The 18,784-nt window shown below is 35.6% G+C and overlaps 2 protein-coding genes across 7 annotated transcripts in view; both read left to right on the plus strand.

The window, feature by feature from the left end:
• LOC112905648 overlaps nucleotides 1-938 on the plus strand; it is a 2,817-nt gene extending 1,879 nt beyond the window's left edge. The window contains exons 3-4 of the mRNA XM_025978453.1: nucleotides 6-181; nucleotides 243-938. Coding sequence (XP_025834238.1) covers nucleotides 6-181; nucleotides 243-397 — 331 coding nt within the window. The 3' untranslated portion in view covers nucleotides 398-938. The remainder of the gene's footprint in view (nucleotides 1-5; nucleotides 182-242) is intronic.
• Nucleotides 939-1,407: 469 nt separating this feature from the next.
• LOC108744217 lies at nucleotides 1,408-18,784 on the plus strand. Of its 6 annotated transcripts, XM_025978388.1 has the most exons (5): nucleotides 3,898-4,211; nucleotides 11,315-11,395; nucleotides 11,958-12,160; nucleotides 12,440-18,589; nucleotides 18,644-18,784. In XM_025978388.1, the coding sequence occupies exons 1-4, from the start codon at nucleotides 4,089-4,091 to the stop codon at nucleotides 18,573-18,575; spliced, it is 6,543 nt and encodes a 2,180-aa protein (XP_025834173.1). In that variant the 5' UTR covers nucleotides 3,898-4,088; the 3' UTR covers nucleotides 18,576-18,589; nucleotides 18,644-18,784. The 6 variants fall into 6 exon arrangements, with proteins under 6 accessions (XP_018335369.1, XP_018335387.1, XP_018335396.1 ...); XM_018479867.1 differs by lacking the exon at nucleotides 3,898-4,211 and adding an exon at nucleotides 1,408-1,648 and having other exon boundaries at nucleotides 12,440-18,784; XM_025978387.1 differs by having other exon boundaries at nucleotides 12,440-18,784.

Raw genomic sequence — 18,784 nt, forward strand, 5'->3', positions numbered from 1 at the left:
TTAAAATTATACGACGAAGCAATTGTAAACTGCGAAACTGCATTGAAATTAAACGAAAATTTACTGAAAGCTTGGCTCTTGCTCTCCAAGGCGCATTATCTTAGTGAAAATTACGAATCATTCAAAAATTCTATTGTAGAAGCAAAAGAAAGAAACAAAACTAAATGCGAGTTTATTGAAGGTCGTTATAAAAACTTATTTTAGTTGCTCAATTCGTTTATTACAACGAAACTAAATTTCAGAATATGTAGCAGAATTCACAGGGAAAAAGAACGCTGATATAATAAATAAACACGAAAGTGATAACGAAAATGAATCAGGCGATAAAAGCTGTAACAACGAAGAAAATAATGAAGAACCTGATGAAGAAGAAGCAAATAATGACGAGTTATTATAAATGTTTAATATTGTTTTAAAATACTTTATGTACACATATTTATATATAAACTAAATTGTAGCATTATTTTTATTCTTCCATAACTCCACAATTTTGCCTGTAACTATACATCGGTTTTCATTCATCATTTGAATGTACAGTCTCGTATAAATACCCTGGATAGCTAGTTATAGTGTAAAAATCAAAATTGTCTCCCGATATTTCGGTTTAGGGGTGGAGGGAGGGGCTTAGTCGTGCGTTACGATTCCATTTCATGGAAGGAGAAAGGGAATTACGTAATAATTTAAACTCAATTTCCCACTAATTTTTGGTAATTAATCGAATCAGTGTATTTTTTTTTTTCAATTTTCATCTTTTACTCCATATACGTAGTTAATAAACAAGAAATACGTAAATTTTAAGATCAGCACTATGTATTTTTGTAGAAAGTTCATAAATTTTGTAAATCACTGTACATCAGTTTCCAGACGCCGTTTGCATGTACAGTGTCATACAAAAATTATTATAACTTTATATAATTTGACTTTTATATAAAATTTAGAATTGTATCTCAATATTTATAACATTCATTTATAACATTCATTCGTACATTCGGGAAAAAAACAACATTACAAATAAACATTTCGTTCACTCTGTATATTGTTATATTTAGGGCTTATTTTTTTAACAAACGTTTCCACACTCACACATGCCGATTACCGCCATAGATTTCCAATATCTCTACCATTAAAACACACTTACTACTACTGAATAATTAAACTCTGGTTTGCTTTTGCTCCAACTTTTTTTGCTTCATTTATAAACGAAAGCAAAGAGAAGCAAACGCTAACGTATGAGCAACTTTTTCGAAACTTGTACCTACTTACACAACGAATGAGTTTGAAAAATTTTTAAGGTAAACCCATTAATTTGAAATGTACAGTGCCTGACCGTTGCATTTTGACTCGCCTTCCGCGTGAAGAACGGTAAATAAAATACAAAAGCAAACAAGAGACGATGACCATCGCCATGGTAATAATTGTTTGGTAACATATTTGTACAAGATCCGTTGCTCGAAGACAAACACGAGCAAAACACTTCGTTTTTCGTGCACGCCTTCGACTTCCACAATCGTCATTTTGCCTTAGTACGGAGCTGAACATCAGCTGTAGCGCGCAAGTCATTTAAACGTCAAATGTAAACAACATGCGTTTTGATATTTGACAATTTCAAAATGGCAGAAGTGATGTTATGAGTGTTAAAACAGAACAGGTAAGTAAATTAATTAATAACGTAATTACTAGTCGTATTTCTTGTTGTTTCGTTTGTAATTAGTCGTAATGTAATTGCGGAACTAATGACGAATACAAGAACCTGTTTCGAGTGGCGGCTCGGGCCCCCCACACATATTCATGTACCATCGTCGTATTGATCACACAATTTTTTTTTTAAACAAACACCAATTACTATTGTTATCTACCTTTTTTTCGTCGTTTAAAGTACCTCACCTTAATCAAAATAGTAACTGTTGCGATGCTTTGGCTTCAAAACACTAAAATATTTTTTCTAAGGTCTGCAAAGGCTTAATGATATCACTTTATTGTGTCGATACGATAACAACATTGTTATGCACCTAATTTACAAATGAATAAATTGAACTACACACAAACGTATTTCGTACACATTTATGTGCTGGATGTGTTGTGTCGTAATGTAGTTATGTATTGCGATTGTGGGGCTTCTTTCTTTTAAAACGATCCAATATACTGAAAAATTTTAAAGCGAAAACCGCTTTTCGTTAATGTAACAACAACCAAACAATAATAAATTTGTTTTTGTTTATTTCATTGCGTAGATATTTCTTTTACTCACAGTACATACTGGCTTCAAACAATAATACATATTATTACGTACATAAAATTCTTATCATTGGTACTTATCACTCAAGTGTATGTATGCCAGTAAATGCACGCATAAATCGTGTAAAAATGAGTATTATTGTATTTTGTTATTGTGCCTATAATATGATAAATAATAATTATATGCCTAGTACATACTGGGTACCTACATGCGTATACATTATGTATTGCGAATAATTGGTTGCTAGGTTACGTGTTCGGTACACATCATAATTTATTGCTATTGCCTATTGTTATCTATCCATTTATTTTTTTATTTTAATTTTAATACAGGTTTGTATTAGATATTTGTGGCATTCTTGCACTATACCTATGTCCTTCATATAATTTAGAATTGTCATGAACGTTATACAATCTGAATCTACACGTAATATCATCTACAGGGTGATCAAAAATATTTGTCCTTGCTCGATAACAATTAATTCTTAGGGTATTGTTTCAAGCCAGACGTTCCCAATGTCTCATTATAGTTTTTCTCGGTGATTTTTACTCTACGATAATTCTATTACGTCTTAAAAAGGAGATGCTCTGCACACGAATGAGCTGTGTTGACTGCAGCTCAATAATTCGTCTAAATTCGCCATTAGTTGGCTGTAGCAGGGAACGATGCGGGTTTCCAAAATAGTGCACAGAACTGCCTCATGCGGCCCTGTTCAATGACAAGTACCTACTGTAAATATTAAGAATAACGCAACGCGCCCGACCCCAAGACTTGCAGAATTCATTTGGTCTACTAATACTTATCACTGGACCGTAAGCAAAACGCGATTTTGTGTCTAGATGCAATAGATTGTTATATTTTATATTAATTTTTAGTTGTAGACCGCGAAAATGTATAAATATCTATTTTAAATTCAATAATTTGAGGTAGTTTCGATAAAAGTTCAGTTGGAATCAATTAAATTGATATTGCATGATACATAATTGTACGAATTTTTTTAAAACAATTGCTAATGTTGCATCGGCATTTCACGCTATAACACTCTGTATATCCTCTGCTAAACCGTTCCATTTGTAAGTGTGTCTTTTTTTACGTATTGTTGACGAACTAACAAATGACGTTTGAAACAATGTATAATCGGCTACCTGTGATTATTGTTTTTTTTTTTTGTTTTCGTTTGATGCGCTATATAAGTAGCTTCTGTCATTAGCTAACTAACTGTACCTGCTCGTATTATCTCGGCCAGCAAGGCAAATCGAGCTGTGTTATCTTATCTAAAAGCGTACCGAGCAAAAACAATGGCATTATAAATACTCTAGAATGTTACATTCAAAATCCAAATACTGAATTAATATTTTTATAAAGAAATATATATTTTGTGGTTCATAAAGCATACAGGTAGTATGTACATATATGTATGTGCGTTTTTTTTTTTCTAAACAGATGATAACATTAATTTATTTAAATTATAACAATAGCCGTTGGTAGATTTATGGCGTTATTGTTTTAATCTTTATGTATATTTCTCTCTCGTTTTATTTAAATAGGAAAGAGAAAATAAGTGTTTAATATTATATAATAGATGCATATATTTGTGTTTATTATTGTTTGTTTTTCTTCTGGGGGGTAGCTAATTGTAAAATATTAAATTCGTGTTTCAGTTATTAGCTACAATGGTAAGAACTGTGTTGTATGCCGTAATCTGTAATCAGTTGTCTACTTACGTCGATTGTGTTCTAATACTTTAGTGCATGCCTAAATTTCATTACAATAAACTGAAATTTTCGCGGATGTGGCAGAATTGTCTGTAAATGTAGAACGTGATTCTAACAACAAAATGTTATAAACTGAAATGGATATTTATGTGAAAATAATAATAATTAAATTTTACAACGGATTTATAACTAGATATTCAACGAAAATAATCCATATTGTACATATTCGTAATCAAATCCAAGACGGAGTTCTTAAAGGGGTAGGTACAGATTTATTTTTATGTAGAAGATAATTCTAAAATCTGGCTGGCTTTGTCACATTATCGCTAATAAAGATCGATTTTGATAAGATATAAATACGTACGTACAAGCTTTATATATGAAAATAAAAAATTTGGTTGTTTTTCTAATTAAAACAAAAGTCGTAAGTATATGTATAAAATCGGGGTAAATAAATAATATTAACTAATTATACCAAAAATGTTTCTTCTTTTATTCGTCGACGACCACATAAAACTAATTATTCTATCCCTCGGGAACTGCTTTTATTTTCTGGATAAAAGGTACCCTATGTTCTTTTTTGTAACCCTGACAATGTTTCTACGTAATTTCATGTTGATCGGTTTAGTGGTTAAGGCCTGAGAAGTCGACAAATAAATAAACAAACAAAGTCACATTTTGGCGACATTGTTCGATATTATACAAATTCAAAAAAGTATCTAAAGGAAAAAAAATGAATTAAGGACCTACTAAATTTTCTCATAGCTATTCTAGATATTTCGGTATTTTTTTTATGTACCCAGGCATTCTTTTTTATTCGATGTACATTCATATATATGTATGTTCGTCAAAAGCAAATTTTGATAATATGCGGTAAGATAAAGAGGTATCCAGTTAATTTTGTGTTTGTTAAAGTAAAGTGTTTTGTTTTTTGCGGTTTTTTTGCCGAATAGGTTTAATGAGGACTTTTAATTTACGAATCGATCCACAATTATTATTTTTGCTGTTGACCAATTCAATATTTGATTGTCGAATTCAAAATGCTTACTCTTGTAGGTACTTTTCATGTGTGTTTGATTTTTTAAAGTAGTGCAAGGTTTTGAACATGAAAACATAAGTACATACATACATATAAAAAATTAAATTTGCATAGGAACGCAAAATATTATTGACCAATATTAAGAGTAAATGCCATGAGGGCCTTAACATGAATGTTAAAAATATTAAGTCCTAGATGTTTATGTGCCTACGCGCTTAGGTCATACGACAAACTTTCAAATTTGTTTTCATTTTACTGAAGCTAATTGTGAACCCCAGAATTTGGCGTAATCAAACAATTTTGTAATCTGATTGAAAGTATTCATGATTATATCAATCATGTCATTTGATTACATTCATTCATAACCAAAAGACGATCTATAAATATGGTTTGTATTTTCAAATTTATCAATCTCAATCAAAAAAACTAATGAAGATAACGATTACAGATGAATATACTCATTAATCGTCGAATATGATTACTTTCTTGACGATTGCAGATTGCAAATTGTAATCATAGTCATTATTTTGATTACATTTTGTCCAACACTGATATACCCGCTCCCCTCCAGTCCCAAAAGAAACCATAAAATAGGTAAGAATAACGTATGTAGTTTTGTCATGAAAAATGCGATCGACTTCGACAATTTAATGTGGCATTTGACAATATGAATAATGAAGCAATATTCTGTTTTTTGTACCCCCAAAGGAAAAATAATATTGGGTTGTTCGGAAAATCATTTCGTTTTTTCCCGACAGAGGATTTAATTGTATTCTTTTGCACCCAACTTCACATTTAAGCCGTATAATTTTTATATGCTTTGAGAGCTCATATAGCAAGGCTTGTGTGTGAAAAATTCCAATTAATTCTACGCAGTAGTTTTTGGTTGGTGCCCTTTTAAATATGGAGAGCGATAAGCAGCATTTTCGACATATCTTACTGTTTTACTACAGAAAGGGTAAAAATGCTGTTCAAGCCAGAAAGAAATTGACTGATGTGTATGGAGAAGGTGTGTTGACAGTACGCCAGTGACAGAACTGGTTCGCTAAATTTCGATCCGGCAATTTTGATGTCGAAGATGCACCACGTTCGGGAAGGCCGGTTGAAGCTGATAAAGACGCGATAAAGGCATTAGTTGATGTGAACCGGCGAATAACAACACGTGAGATCGGATTGAGGTTAAATTTATCAAATTCAACAGTTTATGACCACTTGAAAGGTCTGAGATTATCCTCGAAGCTCGTTGTATGGGTTCCCCATGTTCTCACAGAGAGAAATCTGTGTTGCCGCATTGACGTCTGCGATTCGCTTCTCAAACGTCACGAAAATGATCCGTTTTTGAAGCGCATCATCACTGGGGACGTAAAATGGGTTGTATACAACAACGTCAAACGCAAGAGGTCATGGAGCAAAAAAGATGAACCGGCTCAAACAATTTCCAAAGCCGATATTCACCAAAAAAAGGTGATGCTGTCTGTTTGGTGGGATTTTAAAGGAATCGTTTTTTTGAGCTTTTACCGGATAACACAACGATTAATTCGGAAGTCTACTGTCATCAGCTGGACAAACTGAATGATGCACTTCAACAGAAAAGGTCAGAACTAATCAACAGGAAAGGTGTAGTGTTTCACCAAGACAACGCGAGACCTCACACAAGTTTGGTCACTCGCCAAAAGCTTTTACAGCTTGAATGGGATACAATGCTACACCCACCATATTCTCCAGACCTGGCACCGTCGGATTATTATTTGTTCCGGTCACTCCAAATTTTTTTAGACGGTAAAACCTTCACCTCAAATGAGGAGGTCAAAAACCTCCTCGATCAGTTTTTTGCCAGCAAAGACCAAAAATTTTATGAGCCTGGAATTATGCTACTAGCAGAAAGATGGCAAAAGGTGTTGGACCAGAACGGTCAATATATAATTTAATAAAGTATTTGTTTATTATACGAAAACTGTCTTTCATTTCCACAAAAAAAAACGAAATGACTTTCCGAACAACCCTATAGTATTAAATTTGATAAACTGCTTCCATAAAGAAAGAAAAAGTGGGAATTCCCCACCCAATATCTAAGAAAGTAACAAAAGCAATGACATGACATATTTTTGTGATAGCACAACATTTGTTTGTAGTTAAGTTATATTAATTAAATCATATTTTTTATGAAGAATTCACTTTTCTCATTTTCGAAATCTGATGATAACTTTTCAGTCTGTATTTCATTGTAATCCCAAAGGTTGATAAAACCATTTAGGTCACGATAATGTTTGCTTTTTATGGTACCAACCCATAGTTTTATTAAAATCGATGAAATGTTTTATTTACTTTCTAATTTCGTGTTTTTTTCAAGGTGTTATAGATGAACCCACTGTAAATGTTGATCTAGTGGAATGCTACGTAAACAATGGTAAAAAAATATCGCAGTTTTTGCCTCGTTAGAAAAAATAAAAATATGTCCTTATTACCGCTTAGCTTATACCATATACTTCGCTAGGTTTGCCAACCGTGTAGGAACATGTATTTCGACATAATTATTATTGTCATACTCTGATGACCTTTGCAATTTTTCAGTTCATGCACAGTCAAGTAAATTTTCGTGTCATTAATAAGAACTAGTATTGATTTTAGAATTGACATTTGATTCCACGGTTCTCTATTTAATAATATTTTTTTCTTCTGTTTTTGGATGGAATGCTCTGTCTGTTTTGGATAGATACTCTAACTTTAAGGTCGGAATGTACCTAACAGAATGAATGTAGTGAGGTATGATATAAATAAACCCGCGCACTTTATTGCAATTGTTTACTTCCAGTTCAAATACGTTAAAATTAGCGATTTTTGATTAAAAGTTTCTATTAAATGATACCCAAAATAGCCGTAAAGAACGCTTCTATATTGAGAGGAGACAGATACACCGATTGTGATTGCAAGGAATAAACCCTTTTTTTACCGTTTCAATTTGTCATTGGCAGATGGCATTTTAAAAACCTTATCATCATCATCATCATAAGGTCGTCAGTCCTAAGACTGGATGGACACGCACCTCCACTCTTTTCTATCCTGAGCTAATCTTTGGATTTACCTAAAACTAGAACAACCGACATCCTTAACTATTTGCGAACAGTAATCTCATCTAGGTCTACCTCTACTTTTCTGGCTCTAATATGTCTCTGACTAGACCTTCATAGCTGAGAAGATGTCCTACCAACTTATCTCTCCTATAGAGTCCTCTGTTAAACCTTCCAAACAAACAAAAACTGTTACCTTGGACCCCTAAAAATTGAATCGACATGATCGACGCATCTTTTTGTTTTTCTTATAATCCTTAATCGAAAATAACGTTTTCTCCAATATTTATGCAGTCTATTTTGGAAGCAGAAAAGCCCTAGATCTCCGCTTCATATTCTGTAATACTTTTTACATTTCCGTGTTCTTCTAAATTATTTAAGTGTCCTACATCTCTCCGTAGTCCTTTTATAATCGAGTCAATTTTTACAAGAAAGTATGTTGTCTATTTAACACAAATATATGCATTAATTTTTGAAAAAAGGTTAATTGTATTTAATTATAAGAAGAGTATGAAACGTTTATTTCTTCATTTTTCCCTCTATTTAAAAAAAAAAACATTTTTCCTTAATTACACTTTAAAGAAAGCCTGATATATAGATACTAAGCGATTAATAATAATCTGCAGTGTAACATATTGATTTCCTTTGATAGTTGTTGCATTTACGTACTTTTTTTTCCTTTTTGTAATTGTATTACCTATTTAGTAATTACCGCGATAAAACATTGGCGTGATTAGCTACTACAAACAACAGAAAGTATTAGTGCCGTGTACATTGCATGTGATGTAATAGAAAAATTGACTTTGATAAATATTTTTTTCGTTCACGGTCGTCTTTTTTTTTCCTAACTTATGTAACAATAATACGTACCTCGTGATCGCTTTTCACGGACCTTAATGACTGTAGAATAACCGATGTATTTTTCGTATTGTTCACGTTTTGTTCTTTAATTATTGTAATATGTGTTTATATGGTCCCGAAACAGAGAAAAGTACATGTATCTAGACACGTTGTTTTTCTATCGTGTAGCCACATTAGTTTTAAAAGTGCATGTACCTGACTGAGAACTCAGGCATAATTATTAATTAGTACAGACTTATTAGCACCTTTGCGAACCAGTTAACGAATAGAGTAAAAAGGATAAACAAGAATATATGTTTATATTGTGTACGATATCGTTCAAAAACTGTTAGTGTCCGACCGAAACCGAAACCGAAACTTCCTTATAAGGATCTTGTTTTGAGAGAAAAATAAAGAAAACGTTATTATAATCAGTCAGTTTTATTTTTTTATCTGTAAATCGCATAGCTCTGCAGTCTTTGACAATTTCACTTATTGATAATCAAATCAAAATCAATATAACAACCCCTCATTTAAGGAAATACTTTAATTGCGTCTTAAAAATACTTAAAATAGGTGAGATGTTTATTTTAGTAAGTATAGTAGACTAGACTCATTTTTCTTTTGAAGATTATTCATGCTTTTATATGTCTATGTTTACTAATCTACTTCGCTTGGATGGAATTTAACGCACCGAACATGACCGAGCAGAGCGCGAAAACTCCCGAACGCAGTTTCGGTTTCGGTTTCGGTCGTAGTTTCGGCAGGTTTGCCGCCGAAACCGAAATTAAACCGATACTCGTTTTTTTGCCGAAACTCTACCGAAACCGAACTTTCGGTCGGACACTAAAAACTGTATTGTCTTTTAATATTGTCATACATATTAAAAGTCGGGATTTTGGAACTTTTTGAGTAATAAAACTGGGATTCTTTCGTCGAAAGCGGGACATGGTAAAGAAACGTATATTTTAAATATTTATCTTTTTATTTGAGTTCAAATTACGTTTGCGTGTCAATAGATAGCAAAAATAGCTACAGAAAATGTATTTTAATAAAAATATGATATTTTAAATGGGATTTACCGTATCATTAAAAAGTTGAGTCTTATTCTCTTCTGAATAAAAAATAAAAATAAAAAAACAAATCAAAATCAAAAAAGTTTTATTCATTACAAAAATAAGGCGTTTCAAATAAGAGTCTCAGGAGTAACCGTTACAAATTGCAACTTCCAATAAGAAAATACTTATTTATAAGAATTACTTATTCATGATGTTTCTGTGAAGATTTAACTTCCTTTAAAGTTCCCTTTTTCTCTTTAATAAAGATGAATAACTCTTCACAGGATAGCTGTAGATTAAACTGGATGAGTAATTCTGCTTTCTTTAAATTTACGGAGTATTTATTTCTGCCATCCGACTGTTTTAAATTCATCTGGGAAAAAACGCGTCCAGGAAAGCAGTTTGATGTTGGGATACTTAATATGAAAGACACTAGTTTTAACATATTCCCTCGCTTCCACAGCACGCTGCACGCACGGTCGAGTTATCCCCGATAAACGGGACTGAGCGTGCCCCTTGCGGAACATATAGTTTAAATTTAAAAATTGGGACGTCTAGCAACGCTGATCTATGTACTCCTTTAAAAAAAAAACACGCAGCTAGTCAATAAAAATCTGCCCTCATTATCATCATCATAAGGTCGTCAGTCCTAAAACTGGTTGGACACGCACCTCCACTCTTTCGTATCCTGAGCTAATCTTCGCATTTCCCTAAAGCTAGAACATCCCATATCCTTAACTATTTGTGAACAATAATCTAATCTAGGTCTACCTCTACCCCTCCTAACTCCCGTTTCTGCCACTAATATGTCTCTGACTAGACCTTCATGCCTTAGAAGGTGTCCTATCTCGCCTATTCCTTATTGACTTCCATAGAGTCCTATTCTTTCTAACCTTCTCTTTCCACGGTATCCTCATCATTCGCCTGTAACACCACATTTCGAACGCTTCTAACTTTTTCTTTTCTGCCGCACCCGTACTGCGCCACGCTCCAAACATACACCTTTAACAATCTTTTTCAAATTTCTAAATTAACCGTTCGCGATCATAGAAGTGACTTCTTATTATTGAAGGCAACACGACCCTGCGCTATCTTCTGATTTATATCCCTAGTACTTTACCTACTATATTTTTTTTATTGGGTTAGAAATAGTCTGAATTGAAACAGTTAGTTATGCCTATAATTATTTTTTTATTAAACATTTAAAACAGTAAACTTTTTTTTGTTATCGCTCAAATGAATATTAAAAATAAAATGATTCATTTTAAAGATTATTAAGTGTGTTGGTACATAAAAATTGTGTGAATCAAGACAAGAACAGGATGTAACCGTTGTGTCAATTAAATGTTAAATTCTAGGGGCTCATGCAGCATGCCGGGCAACAGTTTGGACAGGGAATTGTTCCCTCCCATTCCCAGTATTCCCCACCAGAGCCAACAGTAAGTTTCAACGTCAACCCCCCCTTTAAAATAACGAAAAATATACTTAACAAAAACAAAAATGTGTTTTTCTACATCTAGATACTAAAATCGTGTTGAGTATATTAAGAAAAATGCTTTTACTTCATGTAGAAGTGAATTAAAATAAGTCGTATAAAGGGTGGTTTTATTAATAGAATTGTGATACTGGTTATTGAATTTCGTAAAATATCATTTACTTACCCAAACATATGATACAGTTAATCTAATCCGTTTTTACTATAAATCTACGGGAGTGGATTAAAAAGTAAGCAGCATTCCTATTTGCAACAAACATCATTCACGGAACAATTGAAGGCAAAGCAAACTGGGAATCATCCATGGAATATCGCAGTCTAATTTAGACTAGTTCCGGATTTCACCACAGGAATCCATGATTGATCGTGATAATAAAGGAATGCCGTCCATAACTTACTTTTTGATTCATTCGGAAGCATGTTAGTTAAGGACACAGCTAAAATACATAAACAAAAGTATATTATGTATACAGGTATTAGAAGGATTTTTTTTTAACTTTCGCAAGGTATCTTCGTCAAACAGCGTCACAAGTTCCCTTAGACTATGGCGTAAAAAAGATTCAGGTGATAAGAAGAGCGCCATTGAGGCTCCGACAACATCGGCAGGAGGCGAGACTCACGTAGCTAGGGTTGCGCCCCAAACACATTATCAATCTTTTCCTCCGAATGATGTTTGCAGATACACTAATTCGTTCCCAAAAGATTGCAGGTAAAAACGCTTACCCGAATCATCGTTGACATCATCAATCACCCTCATCCGGCGATCCTGTTCCGTCCCTTCCAATATGCATGTGCGGCTTTTGTTTTTATTATTTAGTCTTTATTCCTTTCCTTTCCCCCGTTTTATTGTGAATTACTTGTATTATCGTTAGTAACACCAATGAGTCTCACGCATTTTTTGTGTTTTTGGCAATCCGCTTCATCACACCACAGTTCAATGTTATGCACATACTAATAAAACGGCTAAGTGGTTCTTTTTTTGTTACAGCCCTGTTTATAAACAACCGACTCCACCGGTTCCCGTTAAATATTCAGAAATAGTGGAGCCTTGTCCTCTTCAGAAAATCGACCAGTTGTCCCAAGCAGTTCAAAAACAAAAAGATAAAGACTGCATCGAAATGGCCAACAATCCCCAGCTTACCATGAAACCCTATCCAGACCATTACGGTCTCAAGCAACACTATCCGCCTCCTCCAGACGCTTCGTTGAAACAACAGTACCCCGAAACCCTCAACAGATCCTACATGGACGGTGTAAAACAGCCGTTCGTCGAACCTCCCCTTAAGTTTCAATATTCCGAAAACTTGAAGCAGTCTTATCACGAATCGCTAAAACATCCCTTTTCGGAACAACTCAAAGAGTCTTACCTCGACCCCAACATTCCTTCTCAGTATATTCCTAAAGACACGCAGCTTCACCCGATCCATAAAGAACCCCAGTTGTATTCCTATGTACCAAAAGAGGCCGCTTTGCAACAGTATATATCAAAGTACAGCATTCCATACTCGAGACCCTACACGGTCGAGCAGAATAACTATTTGGCTCATCTTAATAAGATAAATCCGCGCATGGCTCAATCTATAATAAGCGATCCCCATCTAAGGGAGACAGCTCAAGTTCCTCTATATCACAATGCTGACCATGTAAGGCCCTATGCTCCGATGCAGAGAATGTATAATCACCAACCGCCACCCCCCATGACGTCGAATCATCCGTATCCTCCCCATGTTAACAGGAACCTCCCGCAACACCCCTACAGTTACCAGCAGTCTTATAATATGAACGTAAAACAAAACCCGGATTCTTATCGTGTACCTTATCAGCCGAGTATGCCGAAATATATGACTCCTTCGGAACAACCTTTGCGTAATTGTTCGCCTAGGAGGCCGTTCAATGATAACGTCGCCGTGCAAATGAATTATCCGCCAATGGCGCCAAAGATTTCGTCACCTATGTATCCGCCGTGTAGTCAGTTGGAATATGCTCAGCATTATCAGCACAGGAGAGAACAAATTCCTGATTTTTACTCTCCTGTTGGCGCCTACAAATCGTCGTTCATAAGTCAGAGTCCGCTCGCGGCTGAAATGACCGGGGACAGTACTAATACGAAGTCAAACGCCTTAAAACAGTTCCTGGAGAGTTGGGTTGATGAAGATATGTCGGGTCTCCCCGATGTCGTGGTGTCTAGTAATTTGGAGCAAGATAAATTTTCTATTAAAGCTCCGATAAAAAGGGACGAGACGAACGAACCGCCTTTATACATTCTGGATACGACCGAAATATCGTCTGAAAATTTACCCCAATACATGCATCTTCAACAATTCGAAAAGTTACCGGAAAATATCAAAGGATATTATCACATCAACAAAGATGCTCTCGGAACGGAGAGAGCAATGGTCCACAACGGATACGTAGCCAATGATAAATCGTCAACAACCCAGGAGTATAATCAGAAAAGTCAGATTTCTCAAGGGAGCGACACAAGGTACGTAAGTGAGCAAGTGAAAGCGATAGGTATTCAGAATAGAAACGAATTCGACGGTCATCCGACAACCCAGAACCGTTCGCATGAAAATAACGACAAAGTGATTCAACTTCACATCACTGACAACGGTCAAATGTCCCATGAAACGCAATCTGTCCGTTCGATAAGTGATTTCGGATCTATGACTGATTCAACGGTAGACAAGGTGATCCAGGTCCATATTCGGGAAACACAGCCGCTCCAACAAAACGTCGTATTGGTCAAGCCACATTCAAATAACAGTTATTCCAATGATGAATCTACTCCCGAAGCATTGGTTGAAAACTATACCTCGGAGCGGCTGGTCAGTGAAGAAAATTCTTCGAGGAATGTCAACAATTCGGCTTGCATGTACAGCAATAATTCAGACGCGCCTCAAAAATTCAGATCTGGCGTAAACGTTTTACAGCACATTGTTTTGTCTCCTACCGCTGCTCAGCCACAGAACGACCCAGAATGTATTACCGAGGAATCCAGTGCAGCTCCTGAAAGTATAACTCATGTTTTGGAGGATCAACTACAAGATATAGAAAATTCTCGTACCGTTGATACTAAATCGAATGACTACGGTGAAAGTAAACAGTTAGAAACTGAGAATCCCAAAACTGTGGAAGAAATTGATAAATCCAATCCCGAAACTACGATAAAAGAAGAAACGATCGATACCGAAATAAAAACGGAAACTACTACAGACAACAAAACATTTTCTGACGACTCCACTCAGGCAAACAGTGATGAAGTGTCTATAGTCGCCAAAGAAACTAATTCCGAAAAACAAAACTCACCTAATTCGCCAAATAAAAAGCAAGTTCACTCCGTTATAGTTTCTGCTTATCATGATTTAGTCGCCAAAGAAACGAGTACTGAATTTGTGGAATCGGTCGTAAAGGAAGAACCCGAAAATGCGGGAGTGACTCCAGAAGAAGCCACCACAAAAGTCGTTGATAACTCGCATGAAGAAACAGTTACTACTCTTCACGTAAAAGATGAAGAAACCGAATGCATTGCTACTAGTGTTCATCCCGAACAACCTGAAATAAAGACTGAGGAACAAGAACCAGCAGCAGAGTTAATGGAAACAATTCGTTCAACTGGGGAGATCGTTCCTGATCGTGAAACTGTATCGGAAAACAACGAGAAGAATACAGCTACAGAGGAGGTGCTTTCCAGTGAAGCAAATTCTAACGAGCCGGTGTCAAAACAAGACCAAAATGAAGCAACATCAGAAATTACAAATTCCCATCTTGGCAGTTCTCTTAAAGATGAAAACGAAAGTAATGAAGAACGAAATTGTGAACCGGAAAAATTCGTATCAAACAGAGCAACATCTGAAGATGCCTCTTTGATTGAAAACGTAGAAAGTGTAGATAAAGATAATTTGGAGGAATTGGAGAACGCTGAAATATTGAGTCAGCTTGAAGAATGGATCGACGGTAGGAATGAACCAGGAAATACTAATTCTAGACTTATAAGTGACAATCACCAAAATAGCAAAGAAACCAATAACACACTTGATATTCAATCAGAAGAAGAAAAAGTAGACATGGAATGTGAAATAAGTTCCAAAGGGGATGACGATAAAATTGTGGAATCCGAAGTATCACCCACGAATACACAAAGTTTAAATGATAATCCTGAGCAAAATTCGTCTTGTTCAGATGAGACAATGGCAGAGAGTGAGTATAGAAAGGCTTATAAAATAGAAGAAAGCAATGTTTTACTCCAAATTGGAGACGATCTCATAGAAATAAACGTTAGCGAGAGAGACGGCAAAAAATTGATCAGCGTTAAAAGTCTCACCGACGCAGTCATAAACAATGGGTCGGTTAATGACAAGAATGACGTCAAAGAAACTGAAGTATCTGTTACCCAAATCGAAGAAGAAATCATTAAGGAAACTGATCAGGAAGAAATAGTAAATTATTCTGAAGAAGTTTTGAGTTGTATTGAAGAAAACTGTGACGATAATCATAATGTTGACGGTAATGAAGAAAACGGTCGTCAAAATGAAGACATGGACGGTAGAAAAGAGCCTAATGACGAAACCAATTTGAAAGAAGATCTACCACCACAAGAAGAAGTTGTTGAAACTAGTCTTATAAACCAAAACACCGGTGATGACTCGATATCGGTTAGTGAAGTAAATGCCAATGACCCACATCTGGGAATCAATGATGGCATTAATGACATAGAATGTAATGAGAAAGAAGAAGTAACTTCATCGCAGTACATCAACAAAATTAATGTTACGGATTCTGAACAAGTTTCTTCCCATGCTCATCTTGATTCTACCAAGTGCTCAACTGAAGAAAAAATAACCGACAATAAAGATGCTACAAATTCTGAAGAAAATGTTGAACTTCAGACACCTGTTAATAACTGCGAAAGAATCGTTGAAGAATTCGAGGAAGCGGACATTTCAAAATCAACTGATCCTGAACTAAATCTAAATATGATCGAAACAGATTCTTCAAAAGCAAAATTGTCTGACAATGCAATAGATGACAATTTAAATAGCAGATTTTGTATCACTTCCAAAATTACCGATACCAAAACCGACGATGACGATACAACCGCGTTACCGAATGACCAGATCCAAAATAGTTTAAAAATAGTGTTGAAGAAATACAAAGTAGAAAACAAGGAAGAGAAAGATAAGACTGGTGTAGGGAATGTTCGTAAAACCAAAGGGGAAAAGAAAGCGTATGAAGACAGTTACGAAGAGAAAGCTCATAAGAAAACTAAAGAAAGGGAAACTAACGATAAACATGCGAAAAGATGTCATAATTCAAACGAGAAACGCAGCTACTCGAAAGAACCCAAAGTTTATGCAGAAAATGTATCCCTAAAGACTTCCTATTTGAAGCAGCATTCAATGAGAAAGAAATCCGTTGACACTAAAGGTCACAATAAGTTAAAAGAAAATAAAGAAAGAAAGCTGAAAAGCGGGGGCGACGGTGCAATATCAAAGAAAATTCAATCCAACGAAAAGAAGGACGTTGATAAAAAACACGCTCGTTCTCATCAAAAACGCCAAGTAAAATCGGAAAACAAAATCATCCATGACACCTCCACACCTTCAAAAGTTTCATCAAAGGAACAACCAATTATCTTAGGTTTAGATTCTGTGAAGGATTCTACTAATGTGATTTCGCCAATTATCCCTAAAACGTCTACGGATTCAGAGAAAATTCCAAATCAGCCATTGAAACTGGAAGCACAAACATTTCCCAAAAGGTCTGCGATAATAAAACCACCGAGACGAAGTTTTAATAAACAACTATCCGAAGATTTACTCTCACATCAAGTGTCGAAGAAGAAGGAAGAAATCAACTTTGAACTCATACATAACGAAATTGTTATAGATCACGAATTCAAACTATGTCCGAAGCCTGTGCCGATTACAGGAAGTCCAAAGGACGACTCCAGTAAACATGTCCAGGAACACCGCATCACTTCTTCAACGTCTCACGACACTGAAAAACACGACGAAGAGGATTGTGGGGGCGCCAACAAAAGACGATTAAGTTTGGAAGAGTACAATCGAAGAAAGCGCAAGAGGCTGGAGGTCGAAATTTCCAAAGTCGATTCTTCACCCAAAGATGCGGACAGCGCAAGTGTAGCTATAGAAACCCGCAGCAATCTCACAGACAACCTGTTACTGAACATCACCAATAGTAAAAAGCAAAAAGATGAAAAATTTGTGAACGAAATTCCTGCAACTACAGCCAGTTCGAAACCTGAAAACCTCGAACGAATTTCGTCAGAGGTTTCGGTTCAAGAAAACGACGTTTCGATCCCTGTTTCATCAACAGAGCCTGAAGAGATTCATTCAGAAGCTACAGAGAAAATTACATCACCAAACAAATTCGTCAGTACCTCGGCGCCAAAACAATACCACAACAACCACCAGTCGAAATGGGTCAGTCAATTCCGCTCCAAGACCATCGAACCCGTGAATACCGAAATGGTGAAAGAGTATGAAGTCTTGATGCAGCGATTCTTGAAACAAGAACAATTAAGCGTAGACGAACTGAAGAAGGTCAAACAAATAATCAGATACAAACGGTGGCTCCAGCAGCAAAAATCGAAAGTGGGAATATTCCCGATAACATCTAATTTTGAGCCGCCCGTTGCTGTCAACGGCGGCAGTATTCCAAGGAGGACTGAAACAGCTCAGACCTCCGAGAACTCGTTGGATATTAACGCCAACGAACACTTGCATTTAAACGACTGTGATCATACCAAATCCAAAGATATCGAAAACCAAAAGACTTACAAAGTGTTCGAAAGATCGACAGTTCATCCGCGTCCGACCGAGCCGAACGACTTCCGCGATAAACGTCGAAATCGCAAAAGGTTTCGTAACCTTTATACCGAAGATGATTCCGATTGTGACGAAATCGAGTGCGCGAGGAGTGACGCCAAAAAGGCGAATGTCGAAAACGTGAAGACGAACGACTATTCGGTCCATCAAAGTGACTCTCAACGTGCTTTAAAGCTGGTCTTTAAGAGAAGCGTCAGCAACTCGAGTCTGCAACCGGTCGTTTGGTTGGAAAGATCGGATTCGCTGGACCAACTGGCTAAAAACTATTCTTGAACATTTTGTTTCAGGTTTTTATTACGTACATATATCTATGTACCTACCTAATATTTGTGAAATTACAGGGTTTTTGTTTTCTTCAGGATTATTGCAAGAACAAGCACATATGGTGTGATCTGACTGCGTATTATTACATACACGTCTTTTAAAGTCTCGAAACCAAAAGAGTAACAAAACAAGACTAATAAACCATTTTGAAATTGTTA

The sequence above is a fragment of the Agrilus planipennis genome, unplaced genomic scaffold, assembly GCF_000699045.2.
Source record: "Agrilus planipennis isolate EAB-ADULT unplaced genomic scaffold, Apla_2.0 scaffold6, whole genome shotgun sequence".
In the NCBI taxonomy this organism is placed as follows: Eukaryota; Metazoa; Arthropoda; class Insecta; order Coleoptera; family Buprestidae; genus Agrilus; species Agrilus planipennis.